This window comes from Kockiozyma suomiensis, assembly GCF_038497685.1.
Source record: "Kockiozyma suomiensis strain NRRL Y-17356 unplaced genomic scaffold V2V93scaffold_8, whole genome shotgun sequence".
Taxonomy (NCBI): domain Eukaryota; kingdom Fungi; phylum Ascomycota; class Lipomycetes; order Lipomycetales; family Lipomycetaceae; genus Kockiozyma; species Kockiozyma suomiensis.
This window is the reverse complement of record NW_027117671.1, coordinates 312,908-328,858: the sequence shown is the minus strand read 5'-3', so window position 1 is coordinate 328,858 and position 15,951 is coordinate 312,908. Positions and strand designations below refer to the sequence as shown.

The window sequence follows — 15,951 nt, the reverse complement described above, 5'->3', positions numbered from 1 at the left end:
CAAGATTATAGAGAAGAATAAGGAATTTTTGAGACGATAAAGAAAAGGAAATATATCCAAAAGATCAAATGAAAAGGACTATGGCAGAATTCCTATCATATTGTGTGATCGTTCACAGAGTTTAATGATAAGGCAAGTCTCGAAAATCAATTAGATTATGTAGTAAGAAAATATATTTAAATGACATAAACAAACAAGCATCTTTGTTAACGCAAACGCATCATGTACTTGCGAGCTGGGATGCTGTCAATAGATAAAACCGCAAATAGGTTAGATATTCATAAGTGTATAACCTGTGATTCTCCATTTCACTCAATCATTCGTAAAATCATTAGAGTAAAAGCATGATTAAAAAATCCTAAACTCCTGTTAAAAGCCAAATGAAACACCAGCACACCAAATAAACATGCAATCTCCAACAATAAAAATAAGAAAATTCAGCAAGAATAAAGCCTAACAAAAAATTCAACTATGCGCGAAATATACGCCTGCGCTTGACAATCACCTCCATCTCCTCCAATAGTCCATGCTTGCCGGTAAAAGACAAAGCGCTAGTCTCGTCAAAGCTTGAGCGGGTCAGATGTCTGGTACGTCTCCCGTCCCGTACCGTCTCGCGAACAGATGTCTCCGATAAGGGAGGTGATGGCAACTGATTATTTGAGAAGTCGCCTGTAGAGGCAGGAGTAATGATACTCAGAGTCGCTCCTTCTCTGACAGCATCTGGAATTCCTAGACGCGTCACAAACCATACGCCTGGTCTGTTCTTCTTGGGTGATACAGCGGAACTGCCACCCAGTTGAATAAAACCCTGCGAAGAATCAGTTGAAGAGCTACAAAGAATCTTGAATATTTGCGCAGAAAGCTGCGAGTCGTCCTGGACCACAGTTGCATGTGGGGGCACGAGCAAAGGAGGAATGTTGAGCAGAGACGGATAAGTTACTGACGAAGCGAAGTAGAGCAGAAAAAATAGAAGTCCTGAGGATAAGAAAAGCATATCAAAATCCTCTTGACTAATACATGCATAATAACCCAAATTCTGAACCTGCTGATATAATTGGGATTCAGAGTCTGATACTTCCTCTTTGATATTTAGCCCTGGATTACCTAGCTCCCGCCGAGACAGATTGTCAGATCTTGACTTGCGGCCCGAAGAAGAGGCTGATTTTTCAAGGTCAGCGATTTGCTTTATAAGCGCCCGTTTCTCTTCTTCCAGCCTTTTGTTGATGGACTCAAGATGTTCGATGTACATCCGCTTCTTCTCACGCGAAGCTAGCGCCGCAATGCGATTACGCAAGAGTCGGTGGACGTGCTTGTAGTTTGCCAATTCCTCCGGACCTAAATCTTCCTTCGTCTTACCAGGTGGCAGCTCAGGCAAAGATAAAGGCTTTCGAGAGCCTATGGTATTCAGAGGCGGACGAATATCAGGGTTAATCAGCGAGGCTTTCTCTGATATCGAGTTTTTGCGGCGACGAACGCGCTTCGCCGAGGTAGCAATTTCCTCTGCGGCGGCGGCAGTGATAGAATCCAGACATGGCGAACAAGTAGAGGCGTTTGGCGATTGTGAAGTAGAAAGCACAGACTGAAAGCGATTTGTCACTGGAGGAGGTGACGATGCCGACGAGTCGGTAGACGAGATTGCGCGTGCCACCGGCTGGCATGCATGAGGAAAAGGGTGGGTGTAGTCTTGCAGAGGTTCACAGAAGCCGGAGACGACGTAGTCGGAATAAGCATAAGAGTCAGAGACTGAGTAGTCTGTTGAGATATCTGGCAAGACAGAGGAGTAGTCTGGTCCAAAGAAAGAGTCGGCCGCCGCTGCAGCGTCGAAGGGTGGGCGGAAGGTAGTCGGCGGAGGGCTACTGCGAGTATCGTCAGGCTCGGAAGGGTGGTGTGAAAAGGATTGAGAGGTATCAATGTCAAGCAAAAAAGCCATTACGCTGTCTGATCCAGGCTGCCTTGCGCCGGCAAAGCGAGGAAAAGCAGGCACCGCGGCAGAGGCAGTGGAGAAGTACGAGCCAGGTGCGTTTTCTATTTACCAAATTAGGCTAGCGCGATGGCCCTCTCCGCGCCGCACAATCACTGGCCAGCAACAGGGATCAGGCTCCCAGTCGGCGCTTCGTTGGCCCACTCGCTGCTTTGGCCTGCCGCGTGACTGTCCAAATCTCTTATCTCTGTACAGACTCCCGAATTTTGCCGCCTCCTCGATAATGACTGATGGCAGAAAGGCAGCCACCAATAATGACGATGATTTATTCGTAGACGCTAATATATGTACCACAAAACTATTGATTTCAAACGTCTCAGTCGCAACCAGTAACATACTCTATGCTATCTTCCACTCTGTGTATTAAGTAAGTGCTTAGTCATATACAGTTTAGGGATATAGAGAAGCTAAAATTTTCTACTTTCGTAATCTGGTCTCTTGGCCCAGTTGGTTAAGGCATCGTGCTAATAACGCGAGGATCGGCGGTTCGATCCCGCCAGAGACCATAAATATCAACTCCAGATTACCCAATTTTTTTTTGAGGTTTTGAGCTTTCGAACTCTGGTAATGGTTTTTTTTTAGAGCATTCACGCTGTATCACAAGCAACTAAAGTGTTTCAAAATTTACAGCCTCGTACATTGCCTTATTCGAGATCTGCAATCGCGTAGGTACCTGAAAGAGCATCCCAGCTGACCGTGCGCGTCTAAATAAACTCCCGCAGTCCCTGCTCATGGCACCTGTGCAAATTGAGCAAGATACCCGTAATATCCCGGTTCCTAATGGTGAAACCCAATCGGAGTGGGTGATGAGGCCTACGTCCAACACGAGAGCTAATATTTGTCTTTACTGATATTGCATCATCACTACCCGCTCAGCTTATCAATTAACGCGATCTCGAGCGTCATTATCGTGATTGTTCGTCATTCTTTGTTATCGCAATGGCGAACGTGACTATATGCATCTCAAACGCTCCGACAGCCACTAGCACATGTTCATATGGTAATGTCATAAGATCAATTTCTTCCTATCCGATAAACTCAAAACTCCAAACCTATGCGGAAACGTGACCCAAACTATGATGAAAGACAACAAATAGACCCCTTATCAGATTGACCACCTCGTCTGGCCCGGTACCACAGTCCGAAGCCTCCCTCCATGCTTCCTCCGTAGCGCATCCCACCGATCAATCCACTCTTTCATCGCCTCTCGTGACTTGGGTGACCCAACGTTCACTGTCGGAATTATCTTTCCAATCTCCATGGCCGTGCAGAAGCACGATAGATCGCGGAAACTAGAATGTTCACTGTATGGAACGTTAAATAACATAAGCCGCTCGTTCGATCCGCGTGCCGGCACCATCTCCGAACTGGTGAAAGGAACAGCCCAATGTTGAATTATAGTCTCCACTGACGGCGCACTTTGTCCCTTACCTATTATCTGCGCTTTCGGAGGACGGAAATTCCATCCAGTCGGTCTAAATCCAACTATTCTTGTGTAGTGCGGTTCAAACTGCATAAGGTATTCTCTTAAAGTCTATAATTATCATGTTAGAAACGAAGAGTAGAATATGACACAAGACACTTACATCTGGGCCTATTTCCTGTAAACTTACTAAATGTACGGAACCCTCACATGGATCTGTTGTCAAAAGAGAATTCAGCACAGGATCTTCTAAGCACGCATATGTCTTTCGCTTCCTGAGCGAAGTGAATATCTTTGTCTTCAAAGCCTTTGCAATCGCAATCGCCATTTTCTCCTTTCCTATCGTGTATGATCCCACGACAACAAGCATTCGAGTCTGAGAAGATTTATCGCTTATTCCTTTGGCGGCTGAGAAAAGATTCTTGATTCCAACCGTCCCATTAGCACCACTACAGCTTAGTCGACGCTCAATCTCTGATGGGCTATTGCTCAGCTCGACGCATATCTCGGCGCAAGCATTCACAACGTCAGATTGCTCTGGGAATGCATATTTGGGATTCAGATATGTTGTATCAAGATACAGAACGTCGACGCGTCGATTATGCAGAAACGGGTGAGTGATCTGTTTAGGGCTTGCTCGAAAATCGCCGGTGTGGAGAATTCTATAGCGTGGCGTCTCAAACAAGAATAGCACAGATCCAGGGCAACTTCGACATTTAGTTAGCAACCACTAGGCGACAGTAAAACTTAAAGGAACACTTACTGATTTGCGTCAATTAATGAGACCTTAAATTGCCCTAGATCTATAGCTTCGTTCATAGGCAGCCGATTCACGTATTCGGGATCAACCTTTAGTATCTCAATGACAAGATTGCCCGTGGCTTCTGAGCAATAAATTTTGCCATGATTCCAGGTCTTGGTTAACCCTCCATAATGATCAGAATGAAAATGCCTTGAATGTGGAGTCAGCTTCGCTATATCGTCGCTCTATTCCACAATCTTTTTATACGTACGTGAGGAAGTACATTGAGATGCCGGGTACCGCTCCAAAACTAAATGCATCAACAGCCACTCCGGGCGAAAGATTCATGATTTTATAAAAAGGGCATTTCCGAACTAGTCGTTTTCCGAAATCTATGTCCGAATTAGTTGCATTTTTGTCTATGGCGGGCGATTGCGATTTTGGAACTTTTTTGGTGAAGTTAGCTAGTGCATCTGCCCATTCATTCTCCTCTCTCCGTCCCGCAATAAGTTTTGAAAATGCATTATCCGTTTTATCTGCATTATTGCGGAAGTTGGGATTAACGGTAGATGAGGTAAGCGGCAATGGTGATTGTTGTTGACTATCTGTTTCACTGAAAACGGTATCCTCTTTTACGATTTCTGCAACCGACGAGGCAAGATCCAGGCAGATATTCACATGCTGCTCAATGATCTGTCGTAACCGTTAGTAGCCATTATTAGCAAATGAATACATAGCATACCTCAATCTTCTGCTCTTTGCCACATACAGGGCACACTTGAGATTCTTCCAGTACTTCTATTTGAGCGCTCACAGTTGATTCCTCAACCAGCTCAGTTTTAGTATTTTTCGAAGCAAGTGGTGGAGTCATAGTCGGAGATATATCAGCATTTTCTAGTTCATCCTTTACATTGTAACAATCCTGAATGTTGTTTGCACTGATGATCTCGTCATCGCTATGATTTTCTTCCTGGTAACCATCGACAATCTCAAATGGCATCATATTCGACATTTCCTGATCCTCATCTCGTTCAGGATCGTGCTCGACATCTTCATTAACTCGTTCCTCTTCTGCGTCAATGTTTTCTTTCTTATCGATTGCGTTGGCAAGGTTGTAATTCTCACTTTCTTCCTCTTCCAACTCATCCTGATCATAAAACAAATCCTCAGTATGTTTTATCCCTCTCTTTGGAACCTTTTGAAAAAAATTAAATAATGATCTTTTTTCTTTCTTGCTGCTCTGAGACTGTGGCGTACTTAGTGAATGCTGCTGCTTCGTGTACGCTGTTGTTGCAAAATTCAGTTTTCGTCGAGGAGTCAAGGAAGGTGGGGTTTTACGCTTCAAACTCGTCTCTTTCTCTTCATCTTCCGTATCCTTTGCGTCCGAGTAGAGAACGTTAGGCGGACTACTCGATACAATACATACAAGCGGCGAATCCGTCTGCGATTTCGGAACTGCAGTCTGTCGTGTTTCAGTAGCAGCGTTGGTAGTCCTCTTGGTGAATGCAAATATACTAGATTGCGTTGGCCCTCGAACATTGGCAGATGCCTTATTAGATGGTGCCATGTTTTCGGATATAGCAACTCTGTCTTTTGTGGTCACAGGCCAATTCGGTGTAGCAGGTGAAACGAGATCTTCAAAGTCGTTTAGCTCATTTGCTGAATAGCCGCATTGTCTTTTTCCTAGTGTCCTAACAGCTCATAGCGACACAATTTCTAATTCTGCCTGCAGTAAGAGTGTCAACCTCAAAAAGATGATCCTCTTCAGATTTGGTAACGCGTCAGAGGTTATAGTCGCGCGACTCAATTAAGCACACACGTGACGTCTCGAATGACAGTTTAAGAGTGCGTCTCGTTATAAAGTGTACGCATGTTGACTAAAAACATAAAAAGCGTATTCAGAGATTAAATTATTATAGATTATCAAACAAAAGAACAATTAATTCCAAATATCAAACGATCCAAAAGTAGCGCCCCCATTATCAGTTCCATTTACCCCTTCAACCTCATTTCTGTTAACATCCTCTCTACCATCTGCACCAACACTGATTCCAGCAGTGTCTGGCATCATCGTAACTCCCGTCACAGCGTTATTAAGTCCATTCTCCGATTTAATACCAACGTCCAAATACATATTACTGTCATCCGCAGCAAATTTATCTTTGATCACAGGATCTCGGCTGGCTGGCTGATCACGCATGATTCCGGTCATTACACTGGCACTTGTCGGGTCTTCGTATAAAAGCGAATACACATCATTAAGCCATCCTGTCCGCATTTCAAAATCGCCCATGGTCAACCCAGAAGCTGCTGCTTCTCCATTGTTTGCTGATGTAGTGTCCACATAAGCATTCGCACCAAGATTTGCCATATCGTCCAACGCATTAATTTCGCGCACACTAGAGTTGCCATTCGGTTCCCCCGTGATCGGATTTTCGGTTGTGTTGGTCTGCGGCTGAACAATAGTTCCGATTAGTCCATCAATCAAGGCTGAAAATTTGTCGGCAAGAGCATTACGACTACTAACCGCGGCCAGCGCAGCTTTCGTCCTCTCAATGTCCTGCATCCATTCCGGGGCCTTTGGTGAGGTCGGTTCCGAGCAAAAGCACAGCAACGGAATGAGACCCGCTTGGAATAAGAAATACAAGGCGTACCATACGGCGATGGTCGATAGTGTCTTATGATGCGCGATATAATCTTCAACCGACAAGATCGTCGCGTGCGCATCTTGCATACATCGGTTTCGACAAGCTATCTCTGCCGCGGATTCATCAAAAGCAAACTTAACTCGCGGCTGTCCATTAACGCCAGCAAACTGCTTTTCTGATGAGTCAGGCTGTAGCATGCTATTCATTGGCAAATTAGACTTTGAATATCTGCCGTCTGATCCATCGGCAGAGGCAGCAGCTGAAAATGCAGCATTTGCCTGGGGTGTGCTTGACCTCGTAGATAGAATTGATGCCAGTACCTTTTCAGATGTACCACTGACCGCTAACGCCATTTGAAGCACAAAAGGTCGGAATGCCAGAATTCGCAGATTATGATACCGCCAGTAAATTCTATACCGAGCAAATACAAACCAGTCTTCGGCGTCAGATGGAATTGGAGTGGATTCCTGGAATGGTGTCGGTAATGTTTCAACAAAAGAATCAATTTTTGATGCAAGAGCAAGGGTTTGCTCGGCAGACAGCTGCGGTTTCGAAATAACCCTATTATAAAGGCTGTTTGTTGCCTTGTGAAACCGACACTGCACAATCATTCCCGAGTATATAGTAAATCCTATTTGCTTGCTGGGAGGCATCAGCTTGGTATCCATAGTAAGATCCGAGTCGTTGATATCTGATACCTCATTAACATCCGCTCCACCATGATCAGGCCAGCTGATAGGTCTACCAAAAGTAATTGCTGCACCGGAATCAAACATGAAAAGACCCCACCAGGTCCTACGCCTCATTTCGAGTTTGAGAGGACTAGACTTCCATCCAGGAAATTCGCGATGAAGGGCCAGACCAGTCGCCATTCGGTGCGCCAGACCAAGGAAATTCCAGCCGGTGTTCGGTCTATTTCTCTTTTGCACGTAATTGCTCAATAAAATCAAAGCCTGCACGAGAGGTAAACTTCCAGTTTCAAAGACATCGGCTGTTAGTCGAATCTTCACGTTTTGAAAAAAAGCCATATCTGCGCATGAAGATTCATTCACCAAGCACCAAGCTCCGAGCGCAAGTACAGTATTAAACAGAATCTCCCATACATTCTCAGCAGGTCGCGCAATTTGATTTGCATATTGCGCACGGAACGTTTCCTCGTGAATGAACGGGTATGAAGTATGATAAATTGAGAAATACGCATTCAAAAGGGCATCGGCGACATGCTTAGGGGCAGGCGATGGATATAGTGGCAGAATCGGAACGCCATACAACTCCGTGCTTCTTTCAAGATTAATATTGGTTCCACTTGAAGGATGTATTCGCAGAGCGCGCAACAACACAGCACTTGACGCGGAACCAAAGTAGCCGGAACCATGGGGATTTATGGATAAAGCAGCCATGCCGTCCGATAAGTCGTTATTGGTAAAATCCTGCTCCACCCAGTCAAACCCGTCAGCCTCGTCAGGCACGGTCTCCTGTATGGCAATCGGGGGATGTTCGTCTTTGTTTGTTGCAATATCCAGTTGCTGAAACTTTCCGAGTTCGCCAGCGCGAGTTCCATTGATTTTGGCTGACTGCGCGTCTCTACCGGCGCGATTATCTTTAGAATCATCCAACTCATCTGCAGATTCATGTCCATCCAGTTCGAGCATAGCAGGACTGACTGCTAACAATTCATCTGATTCCGACATTTGCCGGTTTCGCGTCGCTAAATCTGGCGAAACACTAGAATCTGAGGTGCTTCGTCTGGAAAATGATATTGCAGCATCCTCACTCGCTTTTCTGATTGACAACGACGACGAAGAAGAAGCAAGCAGCTTGTCAATATCTGCATTAGGAACCAGTTCACACAGAAGTGCTTCGAGGCGGTCGACTCTCATTTCGACCTGGGTGAGGTATTTGCGGGTTAGAGGTGAGCGAACTGCCCGTGGTGAATACACGCATTCGCGCTTATGCCGTCGACAATGACCACAAATAGGATAGTCTTTCGTGCATTTGAGCTTACGACGACGGCAAGAGTCGCACTATAGACGCAGAATGTTAGGCGGATCATGGTGTATATAAAAATTATGTAGTTTTTGCAGGCGAAGAAACATACGGCCTGCTCAATCTCTTCCTGCTGAAGCTTGCGCGCCTGCGCGGAGCTCATTGTGCTTTGAAACTTAACAAAACTGGCAGTATTATTGCGGATATAGACTGGGGACGAAGTGAATGGTGGCTATTTGGAACTGGTGTCAAAGTTATAAGAGAGCGCCATTGTCACTAAAATTTATCTGGTCCAGCCACGAGAATCAAAGTTTGTTAGTGGCTTATTCAATGCCCGCGTAAGTCTCTATAATCAATTATTAGCGGTCCACTTCTCAGCGACGATCACAGCCTAAACAGCTAACTCTGTTTATAAAGATTAGTAAGAGACAGATTAAAGAATGTTTATAATCGAGCAAATTCGACCGTGATGTCACCGGGAACGGGATGAGGAAATATGAATAAGCTATTCGTTTAATGATTACATATAATGATTACTTGAGCATGTGCACACCAGAATCTACCTTGCTTTTATTCGATTATCATATTTTACCAGAAGCAGCTCTTTCTTTCAGATCCCAGTCTCTTTCTTTCAGATACTAGTCTCCTTCCATCAGATATTAGTCTTTTAGATGCAGCGACTGATAAACTATTTTGTATTCACTTAGATATAGCTACCGTGTCTATTGCCCCACAATTATGGATAACGTGCTCTCTCAACGGCGGATATGTAAGGGTTTAACAAACCACGAGCCTAGAAAAGTCCAAATACTCGAGTCAGTAGTTTATTTTGTTCCAGCCCAGACTGTACAGGATCGCGTCGGCAAGTCATAAACGGGACTGTAATATGATCGGTGGCTTCACGAAGCGTCTAGGGCGCGAGCTCAATGATCTTAAGAGCAATCCAGCTGTCGGTCCGTCGATCTCTTCTTAAAATCAAATCGCAGCTGATAAGTCTGGTTTACTGACTATTGTCTAGGAATCTCTGTTTTTCAAGCAGACGACTTTCGAATATGGCTTATCGATATAAAAGTAATGGACGATAATCCCATCTATGTGGGCAAGAAGTTTCGTCTGCAATTTAGATTCGCACCAACTTATCCCATCGAAGCACCCGAAGTGCAGTTTGTCGCGTCATATGGTATAGAAATACCGATGCACCCTCATATTTACAGGTTCGTTTTGTAATCTGTCTGGTGCGTCTCAAAATCAGCTAACTGATTCTTGAACTTACAGTAACGGACACATCTGCCTGGGTATCTACTCGTCATATCTGAAAACAGCTCACCAAAATACTAACATATAACAAACTAGACGTTCTCGGCTCCGGATGGTCTCCGGTTCAAACAGTTGCTTCAGTCTCAATGTCCATTCAGTCTATGCTTGCTGGAAACGACCGGAATGGTAAGCAATTATGGTTTATACTGTATCTGATGTAATTTAACTTTGTCGATGTTCAGAGCGGCCGCCAGATGATGCTCGATATGTGGCACATGCACCTATAAGTCCAAAGAACACTCGGTAAGCATCCTTTTTCCTTAAACTGGTCTATGTTAATTAGTTTATTAGATTCGTGTACCATGATGACAGTGTGTAGATCTGATTTCATTCACAGAAATGCAATACATGACAAAACTGCGAAGGAAGTGGCCGCAAGAAAGTTGGAAAATGCCTTTTTCGGTCTCGCTTGTAAATCTAAACAGAACATTACCTTTTGTTTTGCTACCTGAAACTTATGAACTAGTCCAACCGCTCTCAGTTAAGCTTCGACTATATAATATTTTGAATATACGCCGGAATCGAATTTAAGTCCACAGAGGGAAATTACTGGTTCAATTTAATTAGATCAGTCATTGTTACAGGAACGGAAGGGTGGAAATTTGCGAGATGGTTCAAAATGCCGTTCAAACTGTATTTAAGTACTTATAAGTCACATAACTCCGAAACAAATATGTTATACACAAGACTGCTCATATCAATGTAGATAATCCGAAGCAACAGTTGCTTTTATATGCATAAACCATTATCTATAACATTATTTTCGACCCGAATAATAGTTTCATGCCGAGAGATTAAATTTTCGCAAAATTTCGCATTTTTTCTTCAAAAGTTGAACACTTTTCAGGAAAATTTGGTCGGGTGGAATCGCACCAGTCGATTCGACGCAGTCTATGTTATCATGTTAATATACATCTTTCAGATCTATCACTCAAACGTATGGCAGCTTACAAATAAAGTGATCTCGCTGCCTGCCTAATTTAACACGGCCCTCAAACTCAGGATGACGAAGAACTTCTCTAGAAACGGTATCTTTCCGTGCATCCTTGACAACCGCTTCTCCCTTTGAATTAATAGCAACTACACCCTTTGGAAAGCAAGATTTGAATTTTGAAGCAAGTTCACCCGTAATAGGCTCACCAATGATGTCAATAGTAGGTAATAGTCGGTAGCTCGCAGTAGCGACTGGACTGAACTTTGCGTGATCTTGACCAATCCCGAGGATGCAGTGCATAGAAAGATCTATTTCCTGGCCAGGTCGAAGTTTGGCAATCAGAATATCAGGATTTGCTGCTGTAACTCCGTCGGGGTACCATTCAGTTTGGTGACCTTGTGGCTCGTAGACAATGTCACGCGCGTATACATGAGCGTTATTGTAAAGCATTTTAGGATCAGTAGTACCCTCCGGTGCATTGGGATTAACTGTACACTTTGCAGAAAGATGCAATACCAAAGTATCGTAATCAGTTGGCTCAAATTCGGGATCATCCTCTGTACGAAAATTAGTAAATGTGATATGCCAGCGTAGTCAGTTATAGAGACATACTTTTAAACCAGTGCATGTAGTCAGGATTAGCCTTGAGAGGAATCAACCCCAGTCGATGAGCAAGAACTTCATCCTGTATTATAGATGTGTTGTTTTCAATGTACACGTATTCAATAGCAAGAGTAGGAATCTCAGAGATCATTATCCGTCTGAAGGCATTCGCAATGGAAGGATCGACACCAATCAGGTCGAATTCGGAATTTAGCTCGTTAAGGTATTCAATGTGCACTTTGAAATGCTAATAAAATATCAGTTGCCAGAAGTCTCTATCATTTTGAAAGATATAGACTTACATTTTTGAACTTTTCTATACTCCAGGAGTGGTCTTCGCCAGGGTAGTATCCAGGAAAGTCAGTGCTTGAAACCTGCGCAGTAATCGTTAATTTACTAAGTTACAAGGAACAAGCCCAGCAGAAAAAACCTCACATCAGTCACTCTATCGTGTTCGATGCCGACCCGATTTCTGGGCTTTGTGTATGCCATATCTACGCGTGTGAATGAGAGAATAGGCGGTAGTGATTCAGTTAACAGCCAAATCAGAAAAATTTGAAATAAGTTTGAAAAGTCCCAACTAGGCTTTTTTTTGCCTGACTCCTGGATTTGATCCGGGTAATTGTACGCACGCTGATGTGATGTTTATGCTGAGCCAATCGGCAGGACGCTTTTTCGGCTCACTCACACGCTCTCGAGGATAGCTCCATCCAAAAAACAGAACACTACAGCATCTTCCGCGAGCCCCCACTCCACAATTATGCTGCGGACGTCCCAGTTTCTTAGAAGGGTGCCTGCCTTTAATCGGCTTCAGCGTTCTGTGAATGCGCGTGCTTTCCGCGTCTCGGCGAAGGCGGCCATCGACGCAGAGGAACCGCTTTACCCTGGCGCGCCGACCACGACATATCCCGGTACCAGACTCGAGGAGATGGCTCCGGAGCTGCTCACCAACTCTTTCAATAAGCGTATGTCACTAATGTGCTCTATTTGATTGTTGTTTGGCAAAGTTCAGAGGGCAGCAAAGGATTATGGAACTCTTTTCACTGATATATTATTCCGTATAGAAACCCAAAGAGATCTCATCCAGCAGAAAAACAGAAAGATCCGTGCGTTTACCGTCAACTTTGGACCTCAGCATCCAGCTGCTCACGGAGTATTGCGTTTGATTTTGGAATTGCATGGTGAAGAGATTATCCGTTCTGATCCACATGTTGGTTTGTTGCACAGAGGAACCGAAAAGCTGATAGGTGAGTTGATCCAAGTATGCCTCGCTCTGAGCTAAAATGGCGAATACTGATTATTCTCTTGTAGAATATAAGACATACCTTCAGGCCCTTCCTTACTTTGACCGTCTCGATTACGTATGTATTATTTTGTCTTCTTTTATAGAGTCGGGTTATGCTTACGCAAGCTATGTAGGTCTCCATGATGTCAAACGAGCAGGTGTTTGCTCTTGCTACCGAGAAGTTGCTTAATATCGATATCCCAGTTCGTGCCAAATACATTCGTGTACTTTTTGCTGAGATTTCCAGAGTTTTGAATCATCTTATGTCGGTTCTTTCCCACGCTATGGATGTCGGTGCCCTGACTCCCTTTTTGTGGGGTATGGAAGAGCGAGAAAAGTTGATGGAATTTTACGAACGTGTCTCTGGTGCTCGTCTCCACGCTGCGTACGTCCGACCCGGTGGTGTCTCTCAGGATTTACCTGCCGGACTACTTGATGATATCTACATGTGGGCTACTCAATTCGGCGACAGAATCGACGAAGTTGAAGAACTTCTCACTGATAACCGTATCTGGAAGCTCCGAACAGTTGGTGTTGGCGTGATGACTGCCGAGGAAGTTCTCAACTACTCGTTCAGTGGTGTTATGATGCGTGGTTCTGGTGTTTTGTTTGATTTACGAAAGAACCAGCCTTACGAGGTTTATGACAAGATAGACTTTGATGTGCCTGTTGGAATTAACGGTGACTGCTACGACAGATATCTTATCCGAATGGCAGAGTTCCGACAGTCTTTACGTATTATTTTCCAATGCTTGAACGACATGCCTGCTGGTCCTGTTAAGGTTGAGGACTTCAAGATTAGTCCTCCCCCTCGCTCTATGATGAAGGAGGACATGGAGAGTTTGATCCATCACTTTTTGCTTTTCACTAAGGGATACTCTGTCCCTGCGGGTGAGACATACACGGCCATTGAGGCTCCTAAGGGAGAAATGTAGGTCTAAATCATGAATTTTTTCTCTTTGCTAATTCAAGATACTAACAGTCTGATAAATAGGGGTGTCTTTGTCGTTTCTGATGGTACTGAGCGGCCATACCGATGCAAGATTCGTGCTCCTGGTTTCGCCCACTTGGGTGGTTTCGACCAGGTTGCCCGCGGCCACTTCCTTCCCGATGCTGTCGCCATCATCGGAACCATGGATCTTGTGTTCGGTGAAGTCGATCGTTAAAAAGTGGGTGTACATTTTTTTCTAAATTAACATTATTATTTTTGGCTTGGCTTTTCATATTGTTCCACCGTCTTCTTGCTTTTTTTTTTATCTTTAGATTTACATTTTTCTTGTCCTCATATTACGTGTGTTTGAATGAGCGGAAAGGGTTGAAGCCGTTCTTTGTAAAGTGGGATTAATTTAAAAAAAAATGAAACATTAATACAAATATGCTTCATAGGAAGATGAATGTAGATACCGCTTGTTTTCGCGACCTGATTGTTGATTGAAATTCTGGCGGACGGTAAATAGAGGTGAATTGTGGTAGAATTAACTTAACCTTCTCGCGCGGCGCGTCACTTAAAACGCAAGGCATACGCGCTTTGAAGAGGTACTGATACGACATTCAATAAGAACGCGACAGCCGGTCAAGATTGGAGATCTATAAAATGCCGATTTTAGAAAAATATCAATCTCTTCCGGGATTAGTAAGAATCAAGAACTTTTTTTATGAGACAGGGCCGGCACTAATATGTGTTGTTTTGAAGGATACTTGGTCACCGGACGTGTACGAGACTACAGATGATTCGACTGCAACGACTGTAAGTTTTCAGTGAAAAACAAGAGAAAAGAGGGGATGGGGTAACTGACATATATAAATATACAGGAATCATCTTTAGATACAACTGTTCAGGAGATCAAAAATGATGACATCGACTATTCTAATATCTCAGCTGATGCGGCCCGCGAACGGTTTTTAAGCAAGACATTTAAAGCAACATCTGATAACTCTGATGTCAAACAGATTGAATCCACTGATATGAAAATCAAGCGGTTACTTAAAGAAATTACGGAGTTATCGACAGAGGTTGAGGGTGTGAGAAATTTGGATGAAGCGGATAGTGCTAGTGACCAGAAGCGGCAGGTATTCGATATGTCAGAGTCATTGCATAAGATCATTGAAGCAAAGAATTCAGGATTTTCTGTATCGACTGTTACGAAAATTTTAGCTACAAAATCGGAGCAAAACGGCGAATCGATGGAGACGGCAGCTCAGCAGAGTATACAAGAAGCAACGCCAAGGACAAGGGCATCAACGCTATCCGAGTCTCGAGCTCTTGAACTTGACGCACGCCTTGCGACACTTGAAAGAGCATTAGGCAGCACATCAAGCATCACATTCAATAACACATTCAATACCACAGTCTTTGAACTACAGGTTATTCCTACGCTACTTTCATTATCACAAAAAATCACGTCTCTTACTACTTCTCCTGAAAAATTGCAGGCTATAGTAGCCGCCGCAAAAGAAAATCTCCCTGCTGAGAAACAATCTGGCACTGCCCCAGGTGGCCGATTAACAGCCGTATCAAAAACTGCAAGCTCCGATAAGATATCAACAACAGAAAAAGAAAAGATTGATGCTGTGTACGCGTCACTCGGAGCAGTGGAGAAACTTACTCAGATTATGCCCAGCCTTCTCGATCGGTTGAAAAGCTTACAATACATCCATGCAGAAGCAGGACAGATAGTCGGAAACGTTGATGAGCTCAGAAAAGCTTTAGTTGCTGCTGAATCAGATGTCTCGAAATGGAAAGCTACTGTAGATGGAGCGGAGAAGAAACTCGACGAATTGGAAGAACGCGAGAAGATGAATTTGGAGGCGGTTGATAAGTGGTTGAAGGAGTTAGAGAGAAGGGTTGCGGCGTTGTAATTGATTTTACATTTGATGTTTGTCGGTAGGCAATCTCGTCAAAATGATTCAAGTAAATTTTTGCTATTCGCTTCCAGCTTTACATAATTTGCGCTAGATGACAACGAGACATATCAAATGTAGCAGCCAAAATGTAGCAGCACTTATAATTCTGTAGTACACTCTTCGACTGT

At 43.9% G+C, this 15,951-nt stretch overlaps 8 protein-coding genes and 1 non-coding gene across 9 annotated transcripts; 4 read left to right on the top strand and 5 right to left on the bottom strand.

The window, feature by feature from the left end:
• Window positions 1-133: 133 nt before the first annotated feature.
• On the bottom strand, window positions 134-2,076 carry V2V93DRAFT_370724 (uncharacterized protein). Its single transcript, XM_066910344.1, has one exon. The coding sequence runs from the start codon at window positions 1,928-1,930 to the stop codon at window positions 470-472; it is 1,461 nt and encodes a 486-aa protein (XP_066765298.1). The 5' UTR covers window positions 1,931-2,076; the 3' UTR covers window positions 134-469.
• A 337-nt stretch (window positions 2,077-2,413) lies between these two features.
• V2V93DRAFT_t48 lies at window positions 2,414-2,487 on the top strand. The gene has a single exon. It is a non-coding gene; the product is annotated as a tRNA-Ile (tRNA).
• Window positions 2,488-3,086: 599 nt separating this feature from the next.
• V2V93DRAFT_325064 (DNA repair metallo-beta-lactamase-domain-containing protein) lies at window positions 3,087-4,494 on the bottom strand (the record flags this gene model as incomplete). The annotated part of the gene is made up of 4 exons (XM_066907491.1): window positions 3,087-3,515; window positions 3,568-4,111; window positions 4,168-4,356; window positions 4,418-4,494. 4 exons carry the CDS (start codon window positions 4,492-4,494, stop codon window positions 3,087-3,089), a joined length of 1,239 nt encoding a protein of 412 aa, XP_066765297.1.
• A 312-nt stretch (window positions 4,495-4,806) lies between these two features.
• On the bottom strand, window positions 4,807-5,899 carry V2V93DRAFT_260353 (uncharacterized protein). Its single transcript, XM_066907143.1, has one exon. It carries the CDS (start codon window positions 5,711-5,713, stop codon window positions 4,865-4,867), a length of 849 nt encoding a protein of 282 aa, XP_066765296.1. The 5' UTR covers window positions 5,714-5,899; the 3' UTR covers window positions 4,807-4,864.
• Window positions 5,900-6,032: 133 nt separating this feature from the next.
• Window positions 6,033-9,110, bottom strand: V2V93DRAFT_370720 (fungal-specific transcription factor domain-containing protein). Its single transcript, XM_066910343.1, has 2 exons — window positions 8,893-9,110; window positions 6,033-8,818 (listed from the first exon to the last, which is right to left on the bottom strand). Exons 1-2 carry the CDS (start codon window positions 8,941-8,943, stop codon window positions 6,086-6,088), a joined length of 2,784 nt encoding a protein of 927 aa, XP_066765295.1. The 5' UTR covers window positions 8,944-9,110; the 3' UTR covers window positions 6,033-6,085.
• A 476-nt stretch (window positions 9,111-9,586) lies between these two features.
• V2V93DRAFT_370718 (ubiquitin-conjugating enzyme/RWD-like protein) lies at window positions 9,587-10,890 on the top strand. Its single transcript, XM_066910342.1, has 6 exons — window positions 9,587-9,733; window positions 9,799-9,994; window positions 10,056-10,075; window positions 10,134-10,223; window positions 10,280-10,340; window positions 10,389-10,890. Exons 1-6 carry the CDS (start codon window positions 9,667-9,669, stop codon window positions 10,414-10,416), a joined length of 462 nt encoding a protein of 153 aa, XP_066765294.1. The 5' UTR covers window positions 9,587-9,666; the 3' UTR covers window positions 10,417-10,890.
• On the bottom strand, window positions 10,708-12,248 carry V2V93DRAFT_370712 (DNA-directed RNA polymerase). Its single transcript, XM_066910341.1, has 5 exons — window positions 12,070-12,248; window positions 11,937-12,008; window positions 11,644-11,881; window positions 11,049-11,588; window positions 10,708-10,988 (listed from the first exon to the last, which is right to left on the bottom strand). The coding sequence occupies exons 1-5, from the start codon at window positions 12,124-12,126 to the stop codon at window positions 10,879-10,881; spliced, it is 1,017 nt and encodes a 338-aa protein (XP_066765293.1). The 5' UTR covers window positions 12,127-12,248; the 3' UTR covers window positions 10,708-10,878.
• A 314-nt stretch (window positions 12,249-12,562) lies between these two features.
• V2V93DRAFT_391512 (nife hydrogenase-like protein) lies at window positions 12,563-14,085 on the top strand (the record flags this gene model as incomplete). Its single annotated transcript, XM_066912443.1, has 5 exons — window positions 12,563-12,599; window positions 12,699-12,881; window positions 12,946-12,995; window positions 13,054-13,850; window positions 13,914-14,085. The coding sequence occupies 5 exons, from the start codon at window positions 12,563-12,565 to the stop codon at window positions 14,083-14,085; spliced, it is 1,239 nt and encodes a 412-aa protein (XP_066765292.1).
• A 270-nt stretch (window positions 14,086-14,355) lies between these two features.
• Window positions 14,356-15,856, top strand: V2V93DRAFT_370707 (uncharacterized protein). The gene is made up of 3 exons (XM_066910340.1): window positions 14,356-14,552; window positions 14,613-14,666; window positions 14,732-15,856. The coding sequence occupies exons 1-3, from the start codon at window positions 14,514-14,516 to the stop codon at window positions 15,776-15,778; spliced, it is 1,140 nt and encodes a 379-aa protein (XP_066765291.1). The 5' UTR covers window positions 14,356-14,513; the 3' UTR covers window positions 15,779-15,856.
• The last annotated feature ends 95 nt before the right edge of the window (window positions 15,857-15,951 follow it).

Coding starts and splice junctions, on each gene's coding strand:
- V2V93DRAFT_370724 (XM_066910344.1), bottom strand. CDS start 1,930: ATGGCTTTTTTGCTTGACATTGATACCTCTCAATCCTTTTCACACCAC.
- V2V93DRAFT_260353 (XM_066907143.1), bottom strand. CDS start 5,713: ATGGCACCATCTAATAAGGCATCTGCCAATGTTCGAGGGCCAACGCAA.
- V2V93DRAFT_370720 (XM_066910343.1), bottom strand. CDS start 8,943: ATGAGCTCCGCGCAGGCGCGCAAGCTTCAGCAGGAAGAGATTGAGCAG. Junction 8,819..8,892: donor AGGAAGAGATTGAGCAGGCC/GTATGTTTCTTC, acceptor CTGCGTCTATAG/TGCGACTCTTGCCGTCGTCG.
- V2V93DRAFT_370718 (XM_066910342.1), top strand. CDS start 9,667: ATGATCGGTGGCTTCACGAAGCGTCTAGGGCGCGAGCTCAATGATCTT. Junction 10,076..10,133: donor TAACGGACACATCTGCCTGG/GTATCTACTCGT, acceptor ATAACAAACTAG/ACGTTCTCGGCTCCGGATGG. Junction 10,341..10,388: donor ATAAGTCCAAAGAACACTCG/GTAAGCATCCTT, acceptor TTAGTTTATTAG/ATTCGTGTACCATGATGACA.
- V2V93DRAFT_370712 (XM_066910341.1), bottom strand. CDS start 12,126: ATGGCATACACAAAGCCCAGAAATCGGGTCGGCATCGAACACGATAGA. Junction 12,009..12,069: donor AACACGATAGAGTGACTGAT/GTGAGGTTTTTT, acceptor ATTACTGCGCAG/GTTTCAAGCACTGACTTTCC. Junction 11,882..11,936: donor GTATAGAAAAGTTCAAAAAT/GTAAGTCTATAT, acceptor ATATTTTATTAG/CATTTCAAAGTGCACATTGA.
- V2V93DRAFT_370707 (XM_066910340.1), top strand. CDS start 14,514: ATGCCGATTTTAGAAAAATATCAATCTCTTCCGGGATTA. Junction 14,553..14,612: donor ATCAATCTCTTCCGGGATTA/GTAAGAATCAAG, acceptor GTTGTTTTGAAG/GATACTTGGTCACCGGACGT. Junction 14,667..14,731: donor ATGATTCGACTGCAACGACT/GTAAGTTTTCAG, acceptor ATAAATATACAG/GAATCATCTTTAGATACAAC.